The 27,567-nt window shown below is 37.4% G+C and overlaps 1 protein-coding gene across 2 annotated transcripts in view; it reads right to left on the minus strand.

The window, feature by feature from the left end:
• Positions 1–431: 431 nt before the first annotated feature.
• PDZRN4 (PDZ domain containing ring finger 4) overlaps positions 432–27,567 on the minus strand; it is a 366,511-nt gene continuing 339,375 nt past the window's right edge. For both annotated transcript variants that reach the window (XM_060112700.1, XM_060112701.1), the window contains 5 exons: positions 19,716–19,814; positions 16,808–16,870; positions 9,929–10,030; positions 5,550–5,666; positions 432–1,952 (listed from right to left, as the gene is read on the minus strand). In XM_060112700.1, coding sequence (XP_059968683.1) covers positions 432–1,952; positions 5,550–5,666; positions 9,929–10,030; positions 16,808–16,870; positions 19,716–19,814 — 1,902 coding nt within the window. The remainder of the gene's footprint in view (positions 1,953–5,549; positions 5,667–9,928; positions 10,031–16,807; positions 16,871–19,715; positions 19,815–27,567) is intronic.

Below are 27,567 nucleotides of genomic sequence, written 5' to 3' on the forward strand. Positions count from 1 at the left end.
ATCAACAGGTTTGATTTCATATGTATTATGCCAAGAAGCAAGCAGAGAAATGTTTTGGCATTGAGTTGTTATTAAAGTAGAAAATAAGTAAACTAGAGAAATAAACCCAGATCTACAATAGATACATTAAAATAGGAAATTAATTAGCTCCTCAGTATTTTTGTTAGTTTTTTTGTTTTCTTTCCTTTTGTTTGTTTTTATATATAAATGAGTAATACGAATATACCACAAGTTAAAGAAAAATCTCAGCCAAAAAGAAGGTACCAGTATATGAAAAACAAATGAAAAATTAGCAGGTATTTTTGCTTACAAAAAATTTAAACTATAAAGAGTCACAAAATATATATAAAAACGCCACATTGAACGAGGCAAGCATCCTCTACCCAAACTGGTAGCACACTCTGAAAGTCAGCTGCCTTCCATCCATTCAGTCATACCGCGGTGACTGACAAAAAGGCATTAGGAACTCGTGTGCCATCAGGGGACTTGGCCCCATGGGTCATCAGTTCTTGGATTGTCATCCAGTTGTCCAAAATTTTCTTGTTTCTCTTCTTCATCATCTTTTTGTGACTCAGTTCAATAATGTTGACTTCCTTCTTGCCCTCGCTGCCGCTCTGGGGACTCTCCTTGAGACACTCCAACCGGCTCCGCATCATGAACTCTCGGCGGCGCCGCTGCTCCTTGGCCCGCACCAGGTGTTGCTTCCTCTCCTCTTTGCTCCAGTAGCGCCCCATTTTCATCTCACTCATGGTATCATCGTCCGTCGTCATGCCACTCCGCTCCTCCTTGATCTTTAAGGCACGCTCCTTCAGAATGCGGTCCCTCACGGGTCTCTTGGTGATGTACCGTGTCCCGTCACTCCTGATTTTCACCTTCCATTCCATCTTGGGTTCTGAGCACTTCTGAGACTCCTTGCACACGCTCACCAAGCTGAGCTGGCTCTGAGCATACTCGACTGCGGACTTCTGTTGAATTAACTGCATGTAGCTTTGATAATGCCGGGCATGTGCTGGGATGTTTGCATATCTATAGGAGGAGCTGTGGTAAGGAGAGAGGTAAGGGATGTGTTCACCGCTGGTCTTCTCTGGATCAGAAAGCTTGCTGCTTTCTGAAGTCTTCTCTTTGCCTTCAATGCCACAAGCTTGTTCAGTGGTTTTGGCTTTGGTTGACTCTTTACTACTCTGTCCAGAAGAGGACTGATTGGCTGCCATTGTGCTTCTCAGGTTTTTCTTATTGGTGAGGTTGATCATTCTTGGAAGGGAACTGTCAGGGGAACGGTCCACAGTGAGTGGAGTGCTTCTGCAGCTTTCAGCTGTATTGTAAGCACTAGAACTGTCTTTGTCTGACTTTTCTGGGTGCTCAAGGATGTCATCTAGTTTTCCCCTCTGCATAGTTATGCTGGTGTTATAATTTCGGAATCCTCCATCGTGCAATGCCCAGATGTCTCCATACTGGTCTGTTAATTTCCGGAGCCTGTGAGCCTGCATGATATTTTGGCACTCAAGTTCAATATTTCTTAGTTCTTCATTAAGCAACTGTAGTTCGTGCTCCACTCCCTCTCGTCCCCCTTGATTGCATTCTATTGTGCTGCTTGAGTAATACAGGTCATACTCTCCATGCTTCCGAATCTTGCATTTGAGCTCCAAGAGCTGCTGAAACCTTTCACACTCCTCATCTTGGTTGCCAGTACAGTCTGAGTCGATGTATTCACCAGACACGAAGCTCTCATTACACTGAAGTTCAGCACTTCCCAGAGTGTCTTGGCTCTGCCCCAGCTCTGTCTTGCTCTTCAAAGATGTGCCATTGGGATCCTCGGCTGCATTCTCCTGCTCTGAGCTCTCATCGTTCTGCAAGCTTTCATCTGTGCGCCCCACTCCACTGTCCTTCTCATGGTTGTTGGATGAGGATGTTGCCGTGTCTGTTGTGCCTTCTTCTTCTTCTTGTTTTTTTGGCTAAGAAAATAAAGTTGAGAGAAGAAAGAAAGCCAATTATTTTGAAAAACACCAATTGTTGGAAAACTTGCTTGAAAAAACAGTGCTTCTTGGCAAAAGTGCAGTTCCTAGAAAGCTGCCCTCATTTTAGTATCCATAACAATTTTAGAAACAAAGGCAATTAGCTCATGGCAGCTTTTTATGCTTGAATATAAAGAAAACAAAAGCTGCTTGAATATGGCTATGCTACTCACTTGAGGATAAATAAAACAGGAAACATTTAAATAAGTGATTCTTGTCTTAAGGTTTTCTCTCAGTTGGGAAACTGGAGGGAAGGTGTGTAAATGAGGTGACTTTATGAATTTCTGTGGTGATAACACACAAAAGGATGAGTAAGACAGAGTGCTGAAATAGTCTTCAGAAATAGGAAGGCCTAGAGTTCAGAAGCCACATCATTTTGTTACTATTTTCTTTTCCTGAACTTTTCTCAAGTTCAGAGAAGACTTCATTGGATCTAGTAATACACTGATAATGATAAGCCAAACACCACAAAATTTCAGGAATAGGTTTGTTACTGGAGCCCAGGACCTTCCATCTATAGATGAGGAAACTTAATCCCAGATGGATGTAGCTTCTTAGGCTAGAGGTCAAGGGGGCCAATGCCATCACCCAGGGCCAGGATTTCTTACATGTCCAAGATGCTGTATTCTTGCATACATGTACTTTGACCTCAGTGCATCTCCAAATCACGTTGTTCAAAAGCAACAGTAATGTCTTCAGACTCACTTGGGTTACTTTAAAAGATTTTTCTACTCTTAACCAGTAATTTCCTTCAGAGGTGAGTTTTATTCTACTGAGAGTAAAATGACAGCTCCCCTGAAAATCTGAGCAGCACTGATTGCCAGACATGGGCATAATGTCAAAAAACATATTTTGAGATAGGTATGTAAATATATGTGAACTTCACTCCCTGGTAATTTTTGGCTTTTCATGCAGAACAATTAACTGTCACTGCCCTAGGGAAGTGCACATCTAATTGTTTCTCTGTGAATAGGATAAAGTTACTCTTTCTTCCACCACTTCTCTTATAAAAGTCTACATGGCAGTTTCTAGATTGTATTCTCCTTATGTCTAAGTTTACTCACTATTTTATATATATATATATATATATATATATATATATATATATATATATATAATTTTTTTTCTTTAGCAGGAAATTATATAATGAAATATAATCAAGCTTGTTAGTGTCAAAGAAAGACAGAATGGGTGATAAAATGTAAAACAGGTCTGGAAGGTTAAGATAATTGTTTTCTTCCACCTAAGTAATGGCAGAACAAAGTGTAATGAATGGGGAGAGGGGGGAGAACATGAGCACGTATCAGGTTAGTCTAGGATCCTCCATCTTTCCCTAAAATATTTTTCCTCATTTCTTAACAACATACTGAGATTGATTTAAAATTTCTTATTGATAAAAAATAATATTATACATAAGTAACTGTAACTAACAATGGAAAGCTTGATATATCCCTATGTCCCTTGCTATAAGGTGACAACAGCATCAAATGTGGTGACATCTGCACACTGTGCCATAAAACTCCCAGAGGATATTATTGATATTGGACATTTGAGTTTATATACCATATAACTTACATTTATATTTTTTCTCCTATCTAATGGTAAGCTGAAAAAATACAGGAAGGCAGTATTTTTTCTTATTTTTCATGCAATAAATGATACAGACAAATTAATTAGCAAAATGTGTGTTAACAACAGTTACAGGACCAAGGACAGCATGAGAAGTAAACCTTCAGATGGATATGTATTTTAGTTTTTAAATATGGATATGCAATTTTTATATGAATTTCCCTTTCTTTTGTCACTGGTTTATGAGCACATGTGAAAACAGTTTTCTATTCTCAAACATAGAATTCCTGGTTTCTGATATAATGCTACTCTATAATTTATCATTTCCCTATGGAATTATTATAGTGACAGGCAATGTTTCTACCAAGGCATTTCTAATGTAGTATTATTGTTTATAAGGGCAAAGGACTTTTAAAGGTTTCTGTACTTCTCATCATTTTTCAGTCTCATGGTGAAGAGAAATTTCTCCACAATGAAAATCTCACCTCAGGGACATCTTGTGTTACCTCAAAAGACCTAGCATTTGTATTACATCTGATGAGTAGGCAGCATCTGACACCATATCACTTCACCTGGACAGGATTTCTCCCTTCTTTCTTTATTCCAACATCCTCCTGTCAATTTTGTATCAGGTCACATTTTTTATCTAAGAGAGAAAAAGCCTGGAGCAAGGACTTTCTTGCTTGCAGCTGCCACCAAAAAATATCTTTATTTGTGGCCAGTGTTGAAGTCATACATTAAAATTTCAACCTGTCCTCTTTATATTGAAAAGCAATTGCTACAGTAGCAGCTTTGCTTTTGAGCATGAACTCTTGTTTGTGAAGTGGCCACTGAGCATCCATGGTGAGCACAGAGTGTAGCACACATGGCTCTGTCAACTGTAGTTTGCAACCTAATAATTTATTAGCATATACACATGAGCACACATGCACAGACACACACATGTACACACACACACCCTTGTTATGGGATGCCAGCATGTCAATGCATCTCATCATTCAGTTTGGTAAAGTGATAGGATGTTTGTGTTTTATATTCCTAAGCCTAACTGCCAGGATTTTTTTTTAATTACCTTTTAGGGTGAATTAAGAATTAATGTTGAGAATAGGATGATAATTAAACAAATAAGAGGATTGACAGTGGAAGTGTTAATAAAATTATATCAGGCAAATGAATGATATGAATCTGACATAAAAAAAATCTAAGCTATATTGATCTTGATTTTATCTAGTAGAAAAACAACAACAACAAAAATGAAAAGAATACTAAGACTCGGTTTGCCACAAACCACACTGTGATCTTTCACTAGTTATGAATTACTTAAAGGCAGGAACTTTGCTCATTTTCTTTGTATTCTCAGGATCAAACATGGTACTTGAAACATATTAGGGGCTGAGAATTTTTTGTTGAATGAATATATGACCTTAAGACAAAATGATGTCAATAATCTCAAGTTGAACTACTCTTAATTCAGGAGTATAAAGGTGTAATCATGATACCAAATACCCAAATAAGGTTGATGGCTTACATCATGTCATCATCTTCCTAAAGTTGCCTAAATATTCAAATACATACATTAATATTTTAAAATACAAAATTACTTTTTTTGGGGGGAGGGGTTACCTCATGAGATATCGTTTATCTCTAGCTGATATATTGAGAAGCAACATGCGTTTTTACTATTAAATTTCCAAATTAGGTTGAACAGTGCCTGGGTCAGCATTTGAATACTACTGTACTTTCCACAATGGCCCCTAAGCTTCCCAAAGTAGAAGTATTCTTCATAGAAAAAAATTGTATTTATTCCCTCTGCTTCATTTGAGATGATCATTTGCTTTCAAAAATTACCATCACAGAGATGTTTGGTCAAACCCTTTGATTTTGTTTTTTTATTCCATTTATGGTTACACATTTAAAAAAGAACTAGCATCATCGTTTCAAATGCTGGAGTTCAGATTGTGGCTCTACCTGCTCCACCTCACTGGCAGTGCGCTGCATTGCTTCATTATGCTGTTCTTCCAACACCGACAAGTTTAACTCCTCTAAATATTCATTCCTTTCATCTTCCAGCCAGCCTTCATCCAGCTGCAAAAGAATACATTAGTACATTACATTCGGTTAATGAGAACTCAAGCTAAAATAGGGTAAACTTAAATGGTGACTCCTGACCAGTTCCTTTTATCATAATGATTCTCTTCAAAATAGCAGCCTCCTATAGTTCACCTCTCAGAAGGAAGAAAAGGTGATAAAAAAAATTGGACTCATGTCTTTTATCCTTCCCTGAAACAGAGCTACAGATTTTCTCTATAACTGAGTAGACCTCACAGCACAGAACATAACCATCTTTCAAAGTGTATGAAAAGCATACTGCATAATCCACAGCTGTCACGCTCATTACCCCCAACAGTCCCCATGTTAAAGAACTGCAATGGTCCTAATAGGGCTATGAGACAATCGGGCCTTTTTCCTTAACAACAACCCCCAAAGCAACTCCACACAAAGCACCCCCCACCAACACACACACACATACTGATGCTACCCTCATTCTGCTTTTTTATTTTTAGGCGGCTGACTTTCAAGTTAACAAGATGGCTGCTTGCCACAAATACGGACAACATTTATTTCATCTCAAAAAAAAAAAAAAAAAGGAAAATTCTAAGTTACTCTCAATAAAGAGTGATGCTGTGCCGTGACTATTGTGATTCATTTCTCAGACCCAGTTCCAAGGAAAAAGACCTTAAATGTGCACGTAAGGGTGAGGGAACCGTGTGAAGCATGCAGGGTTTTCTTTGTGGGTGCTGAAGGTAGGTATTCTTGTGGCAGTCTTACACAAACTAAACCAAACAAATCCTTTTGGCTTCTCAATACAAAAGGAAGTGGAAAACTGGTGGTTACCTTGCTAATATGATAAGTGTTGATGGTCAATTCAGATAATTTGCCTCAAAGTGGGTTTTTGGAGCTGGATTACATAAATTAGCTGTCTGTGCTGATTGAATTAACTGAATTATTGTCAAAGCTCCCCTTTACTCTGTGTTACAAAGAAACAGCAACTTTCTAGTGAGTCAAAATTGACAACAGTGGGAGATGTTTTCACCACCGCACAAATGGGTAAGCACCAAACAAACACAAAAACTAAGCTTGTCTTTAAGAGAACTGAACTTCTAAAACTTAAAAACGAACCTGAGAGGACATTAAATTGCACCAGAAGAGGCATTAGTGTATATGTATCACATTCATTAAATGAAGGCAATCATAGGATTCTTTTTATTTACTAAAGGCTACCTAGACCTTAAATTATTTCAAACTTGACTGGGCCAAAAACATCAATGCATTTATTCATCCTCATTTATCTCATTGTGGCCTGAATAACTTGACCAAGTTCCACCCCAGTGACTTTGATATGCAGATGAGCTATGAAGATTAAGCTGACTAAAAATTTAAATTCAGTCCAATTCATAATTGTCCAAGTTTTACATTTTTAATCCCCTTTAAGTTTCCCAAAGCTGCAAATGCCAGACTCCAAAAGAAATTACTTAAAGCTAGAAATGTTTATTTTTTATAAGCACAGCAAGGACTTTTTCTTTAATCAGGTCAAAACAAAATATCTGCCAACACTGATACAGTGAATGATGGAACAGAGTCTTTTGCAATTGAAATGAAGGGATGGGGAAGACAAAGAGAACAAATGATAGACATTAATGCTTTCCTATAACTCTTTGCTTATTAACTAACACCACAGATCCCTGAGTTGCCATGTGTAACTACTACATAGTGTATGTCTACTTTGATTAAGGCTTCCCTCTAGGCTGGAGGAATACACAACACACTAAGTCAGGAGAGATTCTTCTGGCTCACCTCCCTTCCCTGTCGCATTTCCCTTCCCCCTACACACACATTCATGGCAATCTGAGTTCAGTGCTGTGGCAGAGACAGACTTTTCCCTTGAGTTGAGCCGTGGGAAAGGAGGGGGGCTGTCATAATTATACAGGGGGATCTGTTTTCACAGTAGAGGCTCACACATGGCATTTCCGAGAAAGAAACAACCTGCACTGTCTCAAAAGTTCTCTACAGTTCTTACAAGACTCCTCTCTGCCCCAATGTCCCAAGGGGAATAGGACAGAATAGCAATATCTTTAATGGTCTGAGGAAGAAAATGGGCAGAAAATGAAAGTAAGTTGACAGGGAATGAAAGAACTGAGTTATTTAAAAATATTGTACGGTTGCACAATACTGCCCCCAGCAACTCCGATCATTTCCGAGAATGTAGAGAGAATTTGAAACATTAAAAAAAAAAAAAAAAGGCTAGAAAAAGCACACTAAAATTTCTATACTCTCCCAAAATAAAATACACATGCAAAAAATGCAATAATGAGATATACTGAAACTGATGGGAAAATATGGTGATATAAATACAAGTTTTGTGTTGTTTTTGCCACCTTATAGCATGTATTGCTTAAATTACATTTTAAAATTATGGTATTAAAATGCATTTTCTTTCCTTATTTTTCTAGAGATCTGATTTTCTAAAGGCAATTAGCTGCCTTCCAGTGTCATGACAGCTTCTTCAGGATCAAGGGGCTAGGGCAGATCTTGATTTTTTTTTTTTTTTCTTGCAGTACGCGGGCCTCTCACTGTTGTGGCCTCTCCCGTTGTGGAGCACAGGCTCCGGACGCGCAGGCTCAGCGGCCATGGCTCACGGGCCCAGCTGCTACGCGGCATGTGGGATCCTCCCGGACCAGGGCACGAACCCGTGTCCCCTGCATCGGCAGGCGGACTCTCAACCACTGCGCCACCAGGGAAGCCCCAGATCTTGATTTTGACAGACAGGATGATAGGCTACAGAGTCAGACAACCATCTTTTATCAACTGTGGAAAGAAAGTCTTGTTTGAAAATTCATCCTCCAACATTGACTCTTGGGTCAGGAGCGTAACCAGATATTCAAAAATGCCAGTGGTTTCACCAAGCATATGTACGCCATCAAAGATTAACAAGGTCTGGTTTTATGTTATTAATTTCTATTTTTTCCACAGTATGTTATAACTGTTATGTGGCATAGTAAAGGAAATGCTTTAATTCTAAATTAATGAGGTTCTCTAGCAGTTACATGGAAAGGGCAGGGAAACTACATTATAAAGTTGAAATATCTTTTCTACAACAAGGATGACTATTGAGTACTCTTCAATTTACCATTAATTTCTCTAATATGTATTTAACCCCTTTATTCTGTTATTTTTCAAGAAAATGGGGTCATTGAGATTAACCGGTTTGCAAAATTTCCAGGTAATTAGTGCAATTTCATATGTATTTTAATAATTCACTCCCACATAGACAGCACAGCCAGTTGTGGAGTTTTCTTTCCCACTCCTAGGACCTCAGGTGTGTAACTTTAGTCTGCCCTAGGCTATAGCAGGCTTCATGGGAACCATTCAGAATGGTCAAGGGCATAATGGAAATATATGCAGAAAGGGTGATCTTTTAAAACCACTATATTCAGGACAGGATTCGGTCTGACACTGACATATACTTACTCAATGTAATTTATAGATAGTATGTAGTTATTGAGTCTGAAATATATCAAATCAATAACCTGAAAGACAAATGGTGATATAACCAACTTCACTCACTGAAGTTGGTTATCCAGCACTGACAGATGGATAGAATGGTGACAATGTAATGTCCTTTCTGCATTGTGGTGGGGGATAAAAAGAATATAAAAAGAAGTACCAATAGTACTTTTCTTCCACCATTACCTCTCCTTTACTTTCATGACATCTCCCTCTGTAAAGATATAAAAAAATTCTTTAAAAGCTATCAATTTGTTTTTGTCACACTAAACTTGTCACAAGTAAACTTCATTTACTACACATGGAACTACACTGTACTACTTAAGGTATTTTATTGGATAAAGTTACTCTAAAAAGATTTAAGTTGATAGCTAGATGTGCTAATGTTTCTCTCATTAGAGATTCTTTCAAGTTACCTTAATATGCCAATTAAGTATTTTTAGATGAAAACCTAAAGCAAGGATCCACACAGAATTAAATATCACGTAAAGTCAATCATTTTTCATTTATGAATTAATTTAAATAACTGGCAAGTGGAAGGAGAGAGTAATGATTCAGTTTTGTGTTTTCAAAAAAATAAGATGTTTAGCTGCCTTTCTGTGAAGCCATATTAAGGAGTCTTTACTTATAATTGTTTTGATAAGGTTGGCCAGTTGGGAAAGATGACTCAATTATATTTTGTAAGCCTGGTTTTACAAACGTAAGTGGCACTGATCTGTTAGAGAATAGCAGACAGTGAACCTAAAGTGCAGTCTCAAGACTTTTGCTCTCTCTGTTCTGACCTGACTCCCCGGCCTTGCGACCAGCAGCACGATTCTCCGGCACTCATCACTAGACAGCAGGGCCACTGCCGCCTCCCGATCCTGGGCGTCTTCCCCATTTATCTAGAAAACAGATGAAAGTGGCGCATTAGTTTCCATTTCCACAATGCTGCACACAATAAATGGCAAATATCAGCTCATTTATGGTAAATGTATGGACAATGAAGCTCACACAATGGGCTCGTCTTCAGCCCCTCAGTGGTAAGTGCCTTCACTCAATTACGCGCTTACTGTAAGAGCCCTATCGATCCCTGAAGGATGGCGGACATCAGAGGAAGCAGTTATGTTCATAAATGTCCAACCTGCGCCCTGGCAACATACATCTAGCAACACAATTAACCAGCCCCTGACAGGTGACGTTCATCTTTCTCCGCTCAGAGTAATGGAAGTGTCACTCTGAGATAATGGTGCTGGGGGAAGTAAGACCAGCAATACCACAACTGAAATCCGTCATCCTGCGTGCTTGCTGTGAGCCAATTAGTGAGCTGCCGCGTTATCTCTCACCGGGCGATGCTCCTGGGCTGCTGTTGCTTGCATTTTCATTTAATCATTTTGTATTTGCGTGTGGGTCTGACTCAGTTGCCCCAAATCACTCTCGGGATATCTTTCAGTGCTTAACTAATCAAATGAAGAACCAGTATCATTGTCATCTACTCCAGCTCCTTTCTCGGATCTATCCGCTTCCCTAAAACAACAAAACTAATGAAATATCTTAAGGCTCATCTGTTGAGTATACTTAAGTAAAATTTTTTAAAATTAACATAAAATAAGAAAAAACATTTTAAAATAAGAATGCTTACTGAAAGAAGCCAAGCTTGAGTAAACTTTCGATTAAAACAAAAGATTCTAGTGGTGTTTGAAATGTACCTTTTTCTTTTTTCTAAGCTCTACAGGGAAAAGAATGTTCCTAAAGTTTGTATTTTAAACTACATTTCATGTTCAAATGTATTTAGCTCTTATTGATACACTTTTTTCTTTGGACATTTTAAATTTATTTTATTTTATTGATTGCTCAATTCCATAGAGATGAGATTTTTAATCCATAACACATAATCAAAAATGTGGGAAGAAATTCCGATTGAAGAGGTCAAGTAATTCTATCTAAAATAAGTATTAATTATTTCAGAAAGTGTGGCTGCATTGCCCTTTTTTTTTTTCCAATAATTAATCTAACATCTTTCACTGAGAATTTCTGCTTAAAAGCATGAAGTAGACTCCTGACATTTTCTCCTTGTGGGTCTCTGGGATTCTGGCTGATTCATGAAGACAGACATAATTATCTGAAGACAAGCTCAGGAATCTCAACTGTGGACCACAATAAATGATTATTATTCCTAGACTCATACTTAGCACAAAGAAAGCAGACAATGATAGTCAAAGGGGGGGGAAACCATACAACCTCATGCTGTATTTTCTTACTGTGATCAAATGAATAGCTCCTTAGTTTTTCACTTGTATGTGTGGACAGGAAATTCAGATTTATAAAGTACATTCCCTTTTTTTTGGGGGGGGGGCAATTCTCAAATAAAATTCACCAAAATAGAAAATGAAAACTTTGATTCCAAACTGGGGACTAATGACCAAGAAGGATATGTTGTGGGTTTTTTTTTTTTTTTGGTAAATATGTATCTGAAAATTTTGTACTGAGTCCAAGGCCATTTTTTCTTCAAATAAACATAAATTGGCAGTGATGGATTCCACTACACCTCCCCCACCTCAATTGCGTGTAGTTTAAAAATAATGATTTCTTTCAATTTTGAGAGCTTTTATCCATTTCATAGTAATTCTTAGTAGTATATCTGCGATGCATCTATTTGTCCATCAATTATGGACCTAATCGTTCACCTTCCCTCCATTGTAGGCATTGATCCTAAGGAGACTGAGTTGGATGATCTCACACAACTTAAACTTTTCTGTTTGAAATACAATTCTCACTACTACTTTTTCACTTGAGTATATGCATACTTCCAAATTCTTCATCTAAACTTTACTTACCATTAATCTAAACACTCTTCAGTCATGTTAATGTTATCGTTCATTTCCTCTATTAAAATGCAGATAATAGTGCCTTTCTCAGAGAACTGTTATAGGATTAAAAGAGTTAATACACGTGAACAGTTTAAATAAGTGCCTGTTATACAGAAAGTGCTCAGGCTTGCACATATTACTGTTAATGCTATTGTTGTTATTATTATTACTATGATTATTTATATTTTAATCCCTCAGAAAGACTCTTTTCTTCTAAACAAAGTAAATATATTAAAATTCATGTGGGGGTGGTGGTGGTGGGATGAATTGGGAGATTGGGACTGACATATGGACACTAATATGTATAAAATGGATAACTAATAAGAACCTGCTGTATAAAAAATTAAATTAAATTAAATTTAAAAAATAGAATAAAATTCATGCATAACATTGAAATCCATAGCAGGAAACATGGTTCTAGTTTCAAAGATATCTATCTCATATATATTTTTAATTTTTAGAGGGCCATCACGAAATAATATGGCTGCATTTGATTTCCTTTATAGTTGGTGTTCTTCTCTCTCCTCTGTGAACTCATACTGACGAGAGCCATGGTCTCCAGTCCTGGCATTATGTTCTTATTTTGGGAGGACAGATCATACATTGTAGAAACAGTTTTACATCCAGAATCATATGTGGAATGAAAGAAATCTGTCACAGAAAACTGGCATTAAAATGTAATCTTTGTTTATTTTTCAAAATAAAGGCTACCTTACCCACTTAGTTGGTAGATCCCGTTGCACTTGGGACATTAGTTTGATACCCAGATTGATATTGAGGCAAAAAATGCAGCCATAGGTTTCATCAAAGATGCCTTTCAAGGAATGACAAGACTTGAGGAATGGAATCAGAGAGAGATTTCCACCTTCATTTGCTCTGGTTCCTGAATGATGGCTCATAGCTACAGGATTGCTTGTGGGAAAGCAGCTTGCTGTGCCTGGAAACATCATGCAGACAGAAAGGTGAAGGACCCAGAAACAAGGGGAGGGCATAGATGAGAATTGGAGTCAGCACAATTTAGTGGAAGACTTCCATTTCAAGAAAAGAGAGGGAAAGAGAGCAAGGAGGAAGGCAATATTTAACCTTTGTTATAAATGAGGAAAAACTGATAGATAATATATCTGTCTCATTTTCTGTGCATGGAATATGCAAATATTAGTTTCAAAATGGATATTTTCTTGGCTTAGGAGAGATTTGTGGCAATTACAAAGAAAAATCAGCCGAAATTCCACTTTAGACCTAATCTCCTGTATGGGCATATGAGTGTGTGTGTGTGTGTGTGTGTAAAACCCAAAAAGTCTAGACATATATTTATATAGCTTTTTTTGCTTGAATATGCTAATTTTTAGGTTTCCTGTATCAGTGTACCATAGGCAGGTAGGCAACTACGCTTCTTGGCATTCAGCCACCAATAGAATTTATTTGAAAACCCAGGAGTCTTAGGCAAGAAAAAAAAGATTTATTTCAAATGTGTTTATATTTTAGTGTGGAGAGAAATAAGGTAAGTGAAGAATAGAAATACAGAGGTGAAAAGAACAGAAATAGGGGCAAAGCAGTTATCCAAAGGGAAGAAAGTAAGAGTAGGAAGAAATGGTGAGGACCAGTTTAGGGCAGAGAAAGAAAGAGAGCTGATTAGAAGTCTTATTGTTCCACTGTTTGAGCTTCTGCAGGGTTTTGTCAGTAATAATCCTTAGAAACATGACTGACTTTTCTGGCCAACATGAGATTAGATTGCTTACATGGAATAGTATATGCCAAAGAGAACGTGAGACTAGAGCACTCTTTACTTTAGACGGCTGATCATGTATGTCTTTAATTTTTCTCCTGACTCAGCACGGCAATTTTGTAAAAGAACTTCCCCATATTAATTCCTGGGAACACATCTGATACCACCAGTCTGTGGCAAAAGCACAGCAAATAGAACTGTCAAGCACTTGCAGAGAAAAAACACATGAGAGCTAGAATGTGTTCTCATGAAGGTGGGTCATGGTTTCTCTTCTGCATGATCCCTACCTTCTAACAATATCGTGTGATTACCTGTGTGTGTGGTGCCATTAGGTGAGGTTCTCTGACAGAACCGTGGAGCACTACAGTTAGAAAATTTTAGCTACACAATGAAGGCAGGACCATAGATATACTCTACTTAGGTCATTGTGAACAGGAAATTAAGATCACAATTGCTCTAATGAGATTCGTTTAAATCAAAGCCAGCCAGGAAACTTAAAGGATGAGAAGAAATCCTGTCTTTCTCCCACTCTCATCTCCCTGGGAAAGGAGTCATTAATTGTTCATTACAGGGTATCCCATAATCTCCTTACCAGCCACACGGGAGCTATTTGTCTATCGGTACAATTTTGTCAAAGTTTTCTTTTATATAATTTTACTATCACCCTCAAGATTCTTTGTTTCCTGTGTGTGCAGATAGAATTGAATTCTAGTCTTTTTAATGTGACAGGTATTTATTCATTAGATGTGACATATTTGTCACTAGACATAAACTAATCAGGCAAACCACAGCACTTTATCAATCCTGCTGTTGTTTTTTCAATGAATCAAGTCCATTAAGGAATGCCTTATTATCCAGAAAATATCTTATCTGAAAACTTTACCTGCCCACGATATAGCCAACAATAAGGAAGTGTCAAAATACATAGTATGCATCTGTGGAAACACATGTACTTTATTTCTATCAAACTCTACCCACAGAACTAATAGACACCATTTTACTAACTGTATTTGTGTATCTAGCCTATGGGAGGTGGTGACCTGGAAACTAGGAAGGGAGCCAGTGAATGCACAGTAGTGGGTATGGGGCGTGGTGAGTAGATGGTGAGAGGAAGAAGTGACAGCTGGAAACAGCAAGAGGAAAATGACAAAACATAGACTCAATGCATCAGAAAAAGTAGCCAATTGGGGTCATTTAATATCAGGGCACACAATCTTACAGATCTTTCAGCCATTGAGCATTTTACTCTATTATATATAGCATTGTGTGATGACTGCTGGGTGTGACGTGACCCTCAGCATCAAAGGAAGGTTACATTCTTTTCAGTATATTTAATTGGAGATGTTAACAAAGTGAACAACACATTTAAAATGATTTCTAAATCAAAATCTCAATGAAATATTTTTGAAGCTTTCATTATCTGGATGACACACGAAGATGGTATCCCTTTTTATTAATGAGGGTGTATAAGTAAAGCTTTACTGCAGATTTTATTCTTCCATCTATCCTATCACTCTCTCTACTGAATACCCATGTTTCATTCACTCGTTTGCTCACACGAGTGTGAGAAAAACATTGAAAATATGGTGGCAAACAAGACTAAGTCTTGGTTTCTTGATTCACTTTTCCTGTCCCTGAGTTATCCAGTGATAGACACATCCCATTTTGTTTAACTACAGGTCATCACTTAGGGAGCTCATTAAAGTAGGAATTATGTATTCTTCAAGTTTTCTGAAGACTAGTGGGACCATAACCTCTAATTCATACTTTTATTCTTTCCTCGTTGGAGCCTTAGTAGAGGGTCCTTGATGAAAAAGGAGTTCTGAGGCCTCTCACTAGAGAAGGGAAGGGGTATGGAGAAGTGGTGTGATTCAGTGAGTACCCCCCCCTAAAGAAAGGAAAGAAGACCAGCAGAAGGCTGGGCAGAAGAGCTCTCGTGTGGCACAACTTTCTCACGACAATGTCGCATTGTACTGTAATCATCTGCGTAAGCAGCTGTCTTCCTAATTACACAGGGAATGTCCCAAAGGCTGCCATGGCATCTTGTCTATTTTTAAAGCCCTGGTTCCAGGTAGAGTGTTGAATCCATATGTATTGAATTGAAAGAAACATTCATTAGGGGTTCATATCTAGGAAGGAGAATGGGAACAACAGATCTGTCATAACAATTAAAAGTTTTGCAGAATGTTTAACAGTTTGTAACTTCTTCAATTTGTCATTTGAGTCCTCCTTCCTGTCTTGCAGTTGTGATCTGCAGTGAAACTCAACCCCCAAGAACCTCTGTTCTTATTTTGGGTTAAACTGGACATAAGAGCTGGGGCGCTGTGTGTCTTCCTCCAGCCACCCTTTATGAGAAAGGAATCAGAAGGGATAGAGCAGGTCAAGGAAGATTTAGGACAGAAACTTTGGCTTTTGCAGTTTTTCCTGGTTGGGCCGGGAACTTTCCAGTCTACATACCCCCTATAAGGGGCTTACCATCTCTATTTTTAAACTGAAATTCAGTCAGCCTCTATGTTTTCACATTCGTCTTCCACATGTCCCCAGCAACTCATTTATAAATAATTAAGACGTCTTCAGACTTCTAAACTTTCATAGTAATGGAACATTGGGATCCCTGTTTACCTAATTTATTGTGGAAAAGGCAGCAATAACTGCTGCTGATGCTAGTAACAACAGCAGTTAATGCTTATTACTCACCATGCACTGTGTGCTAAGCACATCACATGCTTAATCATATCTAACCTTTGCAACAATATATTTTACTATTACCATTCTTTAAGATGAAGAAACAGGCTTACAGTGAGAGGTTAAGTAAAGTGCCCAAGTAAGTGATTGAGCTGGAAGCTGAAGTCGAGGTATCTGAGTACAGAGATTATGTCTTACTCACTAATTATTAGCTAATAATCCTTAATAAATGGCACTATCCTTATTTTTAAAAAGGTTTAAATGATCACTTTTAGTTTTGTAGATGTTACTATCCAGAAACAAAGACAAATCATTTCCTCTAACATTTTTCAAGGAACAAAATAAAATTAAAACTATTGGACACATAGTAGGAAATTAAAGGAAATAACCACACCACATACTTGCAAAATACGATCCCCTTCTCGAATCCGGCCATCTTTGGCAGCAATGCTGTTTGGATCTACCTGTAAGGGAGAGGACACACAGCTTCAACTGGATATGCAATATCCTCCCAGGAACTTAAAAATATAGTTTTAAAAAATATTTAAAGGGCTTCCCTGGTGGCGCAGTGGTTAGGAATCTGCCTGCCAATGCAGGGGACACGGGTTCGAGCCCTGGTCTGGGAAGATCCTACATGCCGCGGAGCGGCTGGCCCCGTGAGCCACAAGTACTGAGCCTGCGCGTCTGGAGCCTGTGCTCCGCAACAAGAGAGGCCGCAATAGTGAGAGGCCCGCGCACCGCGATGAAGAGTGGCCCCCACTTGCCGCAACCAGAGAAAGCCCTCACACAGAAACAAAGACCCAATACAGCGATAAATAAATGAATAAAATTTAAAAACATTAAAAATTTAAAAAATAAAAAATATTTTTAAAAAGTATTTCAAGTTTTTCTATTGATTTATAGAGTGCATGCCAAATTTTTCTTGTCAATTGATTCTAAAAATGTAAATGAACTATTTTAGAATTAATTACAATAAAATTAAAGAGTACTAGAGCACATCTTGATTTGTAGACCACTTTTCTCTCCCTGCCTCTTTTTGTTTCTTCCTTCCTTTTATCCTTTCCCCCCTTTTTATTTTATTTTATTTCATTTTATTTTTTTTATATCTGTTCACTCATTTCTGTATCCCAACTGTCAGACATGGTCTTCAGCTGACATGATCCTCAGCTGATGTTAATACTAGGACCCAGGAAATTTACTTTCTGCTAGGGTGATTTTTAAATCCTGTCTTAGCTGTCTGAGAAAACCTGATAGCTATACCCTAAGTCCATACTTATTAAAGGGATTTCTGTGTTATGAGCACATTAATTTATAAAGAGATTTATAATCTATGTAGCTCAAGAAGTGAAAAAAAATCCTATCCATGTAGATTATTACTAGACACTACTTTACATATAGGGTGAAGTATATTAACTGTCACTTATTTTAGAATAAATAGATATTTAAAGCTCTATTAAGAGTTTATCAACATTTTAATGGGCCAAACTTGAGTGATGACTTACTGTTCACTGGGGGTAATTCCATCTATCACATTTCACATGAAGGCTTCAAACCATTTATTGGAGCTTATTCTAGCAAAGCCTTTTTTTTTTTTTTAAAGCAAAGTATTTCAAGTGTAGGGTAAGGTTGATCCATCCTATCCAGATGTTAGATATTACTTTTTAATTAGGTGGTGCCAGCCAATAAATGAGTTTTAAGTGATCAATCAAGAACAAAAGACACTATAATTACATGTAAGATGTATAGGGAAATATTGTTTCCAAGTAATTTTGTTCTGTTCCTGTGGCTTTTTTATTATCCCTGAAAAGTAAAGTTCCAAAGCTGACATGTTTAAATAGTAAACAGAGACTTACTTGAAGGAAATAAGGGATGATTAATCAATTGTATCCTATTTAGAAGACATTCACAATCTAAAACTTTGTCTTCAGAACAGTAATCAAACTAATATTAAAATTCTGCATTTGTACCTCCATACATACTACAAAAGATAATGCTGCAGGTGTTTCCTTATACTTCCTCACCATAAGCAGAGGGGTTATCATAGTTGTTAATTTAAAAGAAGTATATAAGTGAAGTATTCTCTGGAGATTTTTCCATAGTGAGAGCCAGTCAGTAGATCCTTTGGTAAACTGATACATTTATAGAGCTGCGTAGTTTTCTAAGTTCATTAATTATATTATCTCTGCCAGAGTCTAAACACCTCTATAAAAGTAATGTGATAAGCATTGTCGTACTAAGTTTCTAGGTGAGGAAGCCGAAGCTCAGTAAGTTAGGTAATGTTTTCAAAGTCATGGCCAAGAAACTTTGGAACAGCACAGAACAGCAATTAGTATTTAGTTTGGGTTCATACACATACATATATACATACATGGTTTCACACACATATATGTGTGTATACATACATATACGCAGGAGTTAGATAACATATCTATATATACTTGTATATGTATATATGTGTTTGAATGTATATGTGTAATTATAAATATGTTTGTATGTGTATATGTATATATATCTCTCTCACACACACATAATACCTTACTACTTCTCATAAAATTATTCTTTTGGGAGTTTCAAAAAATCACCTATAATAATAAATTTTGCTTCACATTTTTTCAGAGTTATTAACACTGAGGGCATTTCACATTTACGTAACTTACTTTTTTTAATTGAAGTATAGTTGATTTACAATGTTGTGTTAGTTTCTGGTGTACAGCAAAGTGATTCAGTTATACATGTATGTACATATTCTTTTTCATACTCTTTTCCATTGTGGCTTATTACAGGATATTAAATACAGTTCCCTGCGTAAGTACCTCACTTCTTGAACGTGATTATGGGGCTGAATAAAACAAACAAATGGATGCACTTCTTGGATACAATATTTAAATTTATCAATTCTGTCAGCAGAGTAAAATATCTGATTATTGTGAATATTAGATTTAAAAGTCAATGCTATTGTTAACAGGACAGATAAAAGACACAGCGGGAACAGAAGGACAAACGTTTGCTGATCAAAAACTTTGCTCGGCTTCCTGCGTACTTAAGGGACTTTATTCAGATTTAGACAATGTTACAATTTTTGCACTTCTCCTTAATGGGATTCTGTGGTGAAAGCATCCACATTAAATAGGCTGATAATAATTCCATTACTTGGGCAACATAATTTACTTTCCTAATTGAAAGTGACAACTACTGGCACATTGCCAATTCTTCCCATTCCAGCCTCCCAGGGATTTTCTGATCGTGAGTCATTTCACTCCACTGCTCGCTGTCTGCCTCCCCTAACCTCTCCTCCATGGCATTTCTCACCTCGCTGACATAAATGCCGGTGTCTTCTTCATCATCCGTTCGGTAACAGACTGTCAGGCCCAGCTTCTCTTGACTGTTAACACGACACAACTCGACCTCCTGAGAGAAAAACACACAGAGAACGACATTTATCTCAGAGAGAAATCAAATCCCGCAGCAGGATGGAGAACTCACTGATATTCTCTAGGCCATCCTGGGAAGTCTTCATAATTATTGCCCAACATCTGAAATTAACCCATCTTACCAGAATCCTCACAATTTACTCTCAACATGTATATCTGTATACTCAGGCCAGTGTTTTAACTTTTCATTGTAAAGTTGGAGATGTGCAGTTTTTTTTTTGTATTAAATCATAAAACTTTACAAAACCACAAATGAAGATTAAATAAAATGTGTATAAATAAAAAATGTGGAATCAAGAAAATATTTGAGAATGTTAAAGTAGGTAGCAAAATGTTTATGAAACTACTGAGAGTACTGTGTTTTTATTTGTATTTTAATAAAACAAAATTAAATTCAAATTAAAAAAAGACTAAACTGTACATCAATTCTTCTTTTGAGTTCTATACAACATTATAATAAGCAAGAGCTCTGTGTAGCTCAGGCCAAGGCTTTCTATTATCTTGTAGCAGCTCTCACCCTTGGAAAGAAATGGGTTCATCCAGGCTGTAGGGAGAGATATCAACAGTCATATGGGCAGAGGCAATGATTCAAAAATGTAGCAGTAAATGAACAAGAAAACACATTTACTGAAACACATGGCTAAGGGGCTTGAAAGGTCAGTCCTTAGGTAATGTATATTGAATCTATTTCTTGATTTATATTCAGTAAAATAATAATACATTTCAGTGTATTTCATTTTTATATAATAAAATAGACTTGTACTACTCTCAGAAGCAGATGACTTTTAGAATAAACTGCATAATTCCAAGCACTGAAACACAAAGTGGTACTCTCATCATGGAGAACGTGTTCCCATTGGATGGAGCTTATAAGGCCCTTTAGTAAAGAATCAGATGAGGAAGAACAGAATAAATTTAAATTGGAAATGAAATCTAGACCATCTTTCTAAAACTGAGGCTTTGTGGGAATTACGAATTTGTCTGTCTTGCTTAATGCTCTTTCTCTAGTGCCTGGAACAGGGGACTGTTCAGTGTGGGGACTCAGTTAATGCTGGTTGAAGGGTGATGGCTTTTATTTCAAAATATATCCTAGTGTTTATACTTTTTTGTAAAACAATAATTAAATAATATTTCCTCTTTAACTGGAGGTAGATTTTGTGTTTCTGTGTGTGTGTGTGTGTGCGCGCGCATGCACGCACGTGTGTGTATGAATGAAGGGAATAAAGTTTGTTAATAAAGTATCCGTTTAACTGTATATGATCTGAAATAGTTACCAGGACTAAATAAACAGAAACTTACTTAATTTCAAACTAGAGGATATTTTCCAGTACACTCTGCTACATTTGAAGAAGTACCTTCCCTTTTAACTTTGTATTTCAGTGAAGGTCTTGTCATTGGAAAATAACCATTTATTTTAGTGACATACTATAAACCAAAGGTAAATCCTTAACAAAGATAGACTGTCATAAGCTCCAGTGACCAATAATTTCCCAGCTAATAACAAATAAAAGAAAATTTAAATCTTCTATCCTGAGACATGTACTGCAAATTGGTGAAGTACACGAAACCGTGAAGAATGCTGACTTTCCACCTGGTGGACAAAGATACTCTAAATTACACTACAGAGCTTTAAAAGGGCATGGTGTATGTTGAACAAGAAGAAAAAAAGTCTTTTCACCTAGAGGAAGAACAGCAAACAGTGACATGTTTTGGCACCAGAAGCAAAAAGTATACACCAATCAAGGGCATTTTCAAAATTGGCAACAATTAATGCCTCTAGAGGGAAAGAATGCTTGACTAAAACTGTAACATTAGGAAGGAATTATAGCAACAAAAGAGCTTCGATTACAGCAATGAGGTATACAGTTAAGGAGTAAAGAAGCTTGTGATTCCTAAGAGGCCTACAAGGAAACTTAAACACCCCATACAAAATTGAAAGTGAGACCTTTAAATTAAAGCAAATGAGCTGTATTTGGAGCTGAAATCCATTGACTTTCGATGTCCTTCTAATAGCACCAGAGAAAACACCCCATCCTGCGGGAAGTTGTTTCCAGAGGGAAGCATTCCTTTCCTGAATGTTTTCTCTACACTCTCCATGCTGTACTGTGGTTTGGTGTTTGTTTAGAAGATGCATACTTAAATATTTTGTGGTAAAATGGAACCAATCTATTAAAATAAAAAGGGTAGAACCACCCATACAACACCAATATCACCAAGAATCACAGGGAAACAGAAATCTGAGATCCTGAGGTCAAAATAACTCTTCAATATTGTCATCTTATTGAACCTAAGCAAAACTGTGAAGCAGGTCTCAAAGTTACCCACAGCATCTTTGTTTTCAACATCACCCCCTCCCCCTTTTAAGATACTGGGCATCCTCCTACTATTTCTTTTGCTTCCTGGAGTTCCTAAGGCTGCCTACCTAGGAAGCCATTGGGATTTCAGGCTTGCCATCCTAATTATCTCCTAGAAAAACCTGGTATTTGGTGTAGTTTTCCATTCTCTCACAAGTAGCTCTTGAGATATAAAGATAATTGATAAATAAATGTTTCTTAAAGGGATCATCATTAGTAATTATTTAAAATGTGGCCCCATCCAGGGTTTGGTTCACACCAATAAAGACTGAAAATACAATTTTTATTACAAACCTTAATTCAAAGGACTGAACTTATGGAAGTAAGATACCAGGCTCCAGAGGAGGTGCAAGTGAGATTTCTTGGATCCCACAAACCACCGAGCACCAGCCCCAAGTGCGAACTTGCAATTCTTTCTTTGGTTGAGAATGTTTCAGATACTACAGATTTCATATTGGTACACAAAAGCATACATTTTAGAATCAAAGTTTCTTTAATTCTATGACAAAATAACTTATAAGCAGTTACCTGTTGACAATTTTGTTTGTATGAGGTAAAGGTGGCTTTCTAAAGGCTACTTATCTAAAAAGAATCCTCTAGCCCAGGTTTAACTTTGTATTCCCTTCACAGTGCACACAAGCCTCTGACTTCTGAAGAAACAACCTTCTGGTAATAGAGAATGTTTTCCCTAACAACTTTCATACCTTTCCCTCTGTCACGAGGAAGCTGTTTGATGAAAAACATAAAAGTGAAATGCTACCTCTGTACATTTTCTCTGCGGAGACAATTCTTGGTATCTACAAATCAAAGGCAAGTCCGCACGGATGGCACTGCTAACCATCCATAAGTCATTTGTGACTGGAGTGGAAGAATCACTTCATATACCCGATGAAACCACATTCATTTTGGCTTAAATGTGCTTTAAGATGCTATGTTCTGGGAATATGTACAGTCCCTTAAAAAAATCAAATCACAGTATCTAATCCTGTGAGAAACTGATTATTGAGATTGAAGGTAGAGTAGGAGATTAAAGTTAGTTAGTAAAGTTTGCTGTGAAATATCCTTTGAATTATAGAAAGAATGGGATTTTTACATAAATTGGTTGCACTACAGTGCTGTGAATATTTTGTATTTTTTTATGATTGGGTCTAAGGTGGAACAAGGAACTTAAAAAGAAAAAAAACACACTTTTGCTTTTTAGATGGAATTCTCTTGCTGGAAGAAGAACTGAGGCTTGAAGCTGCCTGCAATGTGTTTTTTTTTTTTTTTTTTTTTTTTTTTTTTTTTTTTTTTTTTTTTTGCAGTACACGGGCCTCTCACTGTTGTGGCCTCTCCCGTTGTGGAGCACAGGCTCCAGTCACGCAGGCTCAGTGGCCATGGCTCACAGGCCCAACCGCTCCGCGGCATGTGGGATCTTCCCGGACCGGGGCACGAACCTGTGTCCCCTGCATCGGCAGGCGGACTCTCAACCACTGCGCCACCAGGGAAGCCCTGCAATGGTTTTTTAAGCAAATTGTTTCCACACTCTAAAGAGCTCTGAGGCCCATGGCATGAGTGAAAAAATTCAGAGGCAATCAGTACTACACAAGTCAGAATAAAAACCAGGGCTAAACAAGATGGTCACTGATATCAAGTGACAATCCCGAGAGAGGGGTCTATTGTGTCCATATCTTTTTAAAAATTTTATTTGTTTTTTGGTTGTTATTTATCAGACAGCATATCCATTACTACACAAGCTTAGTATTAATCATATATCATTGTCTTAAATTTTGTAATGTTGATTAGTAACTAGTGAAATACCATGCTTAATTGTTCCAACAAAACCTTTATTAAAAATGAATTAAGTAGGAAATATGAAAACTTTAACCCTCCCAGCTAAGAGAAGCCTAGATACTCTACTGTGAAAACATTGCTTCAATTCACTCTTTCCTGGATAGTGGAAATCAGGTATAAAACTCAGTAAAAAATAAACGACAAAACTCCTGGAATACCTAAATTGCTATGACTACAACATTTCAGGCTCGGACACCCCAACTCCAAACATTCAAAACAAGTTGCTGCAACTAGTAAATAAATTACATTTTATAGAGACATTAAGGTAAAAGCGAAAGCATGTGGTCCTGTCTTTACGCTAACACCCCTAACCTCACCTCCTCACTCAACCACTTTCCCTTTTCAAGGATATTGTTGTGAAATATAGGCAGTGTTTAATCTTATCCTATTCTTAGTGACTTTCTCTTTCTGAATCCTTTGAGAAATAAAACTGCCACATTTTTCTAGATCCAGGTTGTCTGCTTCTCACTGTGGACTCTGAATTGCCTTAGGAAGTCTTAAATTACCCATTTGTAATCAATTTTACAGCCTAACAAAGAAAAAGATGTTAATTTTGTTTATACTTTTAACTGGGGAAGGGAATGGATTCACAAGGCCAGTAATTAAGAGTCCATGTCAGGAGTAGAAATGGGTAACTTAAAATCAAGGTGAGTGTGAGAAGTGGTTTGTATTTTGTATCGTTACTTCTGCTGTGTCGACTAGAGAATCAGGCCAGCGGCATGGGCACCTGCCCTTTAATGGGCTTTCACCCAGTCCTGCTCTGTCAATACCAAAGTGCAAAGGCAGGGCAGGAAACCAGAAAAACGTGCTGTTTACATCAGACATGTTTTATTCCTTCCTTCCTATTTTGATATTGTATCTTTTGAGAAAGCTGCACTTGTTTTTAAGTATTAGGATCATGTGGTTTACCTTTGTAAGAATCTAGAAATTCAGGGTTTTTCACAGTTGACTCTTGAGATTTGAACAAAACATAAAATGATCATTTATTAGCTTACGAATGGCACTGCTAAATATCCATAGTCATCTGTGTCTAGATTCTGTGATTTATATGTTAGTTGTTGGCGGGTCTACATCAAGATAATTCAATATATCATAGCAATGTACAGAAAAGACTACTCACAAAATGTCATTTCCATAGTTGCTTTACTTCTAAAATATCCACTTTAAGCACTCCATGCTCTGATCAGCTTCCATTCCCACTCCATAATTTGTGCTCTCTCACTGGACCCTGAATCTGTTGACCCTTCCAGTTTTCACTATCAATAATTCCCTCACACCCTCCCCTCTCTCCTTGCCCAGCTTGGAACTGCAGTTAGTCATGATACGCTTATAAAAATCCACACTGTTCTCTGCCTTCACCATATCACCCAGCAAAGGTCAATCACTGCTAAGCCCAAATATTCACTTCCTGTGTTCCCACCTAAGCGGCTGTATGGTCCTGGAGGAAAAGGCACAGCCATGCTAACTACACAGACTGCTTTCACTGTAAACTAATTCCCACAAACCTCAGATGGGCCATCAACACTGCCCAACAATTGCACATGCTTCCCTCGTCAAGCTGCTCCTCTTTCCTCAATTTTCCGACACAACCTGCCTACTCTTAGTTGATGACCTCCCCTCTGAACTCATTGGATGCTAAGAGATTTTTATTACCTCAACTTTCCGCTCTCCCAGATGAGTATTTCACACCCCTTTTCTCTGCAACTCTGCTATGGTGCCTTCTCTCTCTTCACTCATAGCCAATCATTCTATTCCACACTTCATGGAGAAAAAAGAAGCCATGAAATGGAAACCACTGTATCTTCCCTCCACTCAGCATATTAATCTAAGTTTATCTGTATCCACTCTGTAGGCAATAATTCTGTTACAGTGGAAGAAAGATCACGAATTCTCTCAAAGGCCAATGCTTCCACTCACACTTGGTAAACCATTCCTTTTTTTCCTTTTCAAATTGTTTCCCTCCTGGAATTATTCCTTCTCTTTCTCCTGCATTATCAATTTCTCTTTCCCCCCTATGAGATCATTCCCATTGCCAGACACACACAAAGGAACAATATCATCCATATGGGATGGGGCGGGAGGAAACCCCACAAAGATGATGGTCAGCTGTAGGTTGAGGGCTGCTGGAAGAATCAAATAAAAATGCCTTGGAAGACATAATGGAATTGACTTGGTGCTTACCAAGGCCAAATTTCCAAGCAGAGAACACTGATCGTGCAAAGGCACAGATAGGGAACAACATATCATGTTAGAGGAGCCTTAAGTAATTAATGTGTGTGAAGCTAAGGGTTGAAGATTGGAGTGGGTGAGTGGGCATGGTGAAGAATAAAACTGGAGAAGTGGCAAGATCATAGAAGAATGACTGCACTATACTGAGTAATTTGAACTCTGTAAAAAAGTATCACTGAAAGGGAAATAACATTGTCTGATTTGCAGTTTGGAAAATGGCTTCAGCAGTAGCATGGCGGGTGAGTTGGAGTGTTAAGAGATGGGGAGACAAGTTGGGAATATTACCAGTTCATGCAAGAGAAGGTAGGAGCTTGAATGTAAACCGTGTCATATAAGTCCTTAAACAACGTTACTATTATTTCTACATTATTGATGAAGAAAATGAGGCATAGAGATAAGTAACTTGCCCAGAGTCACACAGCAAGTCAGAAGCAGAGCTGGGATTCAAGTCCTAACTAAAGAACTCATCCTGAATTCTCAACAGCTCCTTGCTCTGGTTCCATTTACAGCTCTTTCTCATTTTTCAGTTTTCAGCTTAAATAATATCCTGGGTAGTATCCCTCTCCATCACTCTTTCTGAAGCAGGGTCTCCAAAATTTTCTACAGAAATTTCACCAATGCTTAGTAACTTCTTGACAACTATGATTATTTATTCTTTTTTATTAGCAAATTTGTATTTTATTAAGTTGCTTATTTTTATTGTTGGTTTCCTTTACTATTCTTTAAGCAGATATTTTATCTTATGTTTATTATATCCCACAAGCCTTAGGTATGAAAGAAGGAAACTCAGCTCTTGAGGACAGTGCCATGCCATCTTCTTTACATTCCTAATACCAGCAGAACCTGGGGATTTATGAGAAGCCCCCCAGGCATCTGCTGGATGAGTTAACTACTATAGTGAAGTTGGATTTAGGTTATAATTGCTTTGGCTATGTTTGTACCTCAGTATAATTGTATTAGATTAAGTAGAATAGATTCAGAAAGCTGTTCAAACAATAAATGTGACTGACTCTCTTATAATTTCTGCCAAAAAGATAATTAATCACAGTGAACTAGAAAAATCAAGCAAAATTAACTATAAAGTACTCATTCTAAGAATTCTTCTAGCACATTTAGTTTTTATTCACCTGACACTTTCTTAGTACCTGCTATGTGCCAAGGCCCTCATTTAGCACTGAAAACTTTTGTGTACCAACAATTGTGATAAATGTTTTGGGAATAGTGTCACATTTCATTTTATAAAAATATGACAGGCTAATATAGTGTATCACAGTTATTTATGGTCTAACCAGCGTTCATTCCCTCTCTTTTTGA

This window comes from Mesoplodon densirostris, chromosome 11 (assembly GCF_025265405.1).
Source record: "Mesoplodon densirostris isolate mMesDen1 chromosome 11, mMesDen1 primary haplotype, whole genome shotgun sequence".
NCBI classification, from domain to species: Eukaryota; Metazoa; Chordata; class Mammalia; order Artiodactyla; family Ziphiidae; genus Mesoplodon; species Mesoplodon densirostris.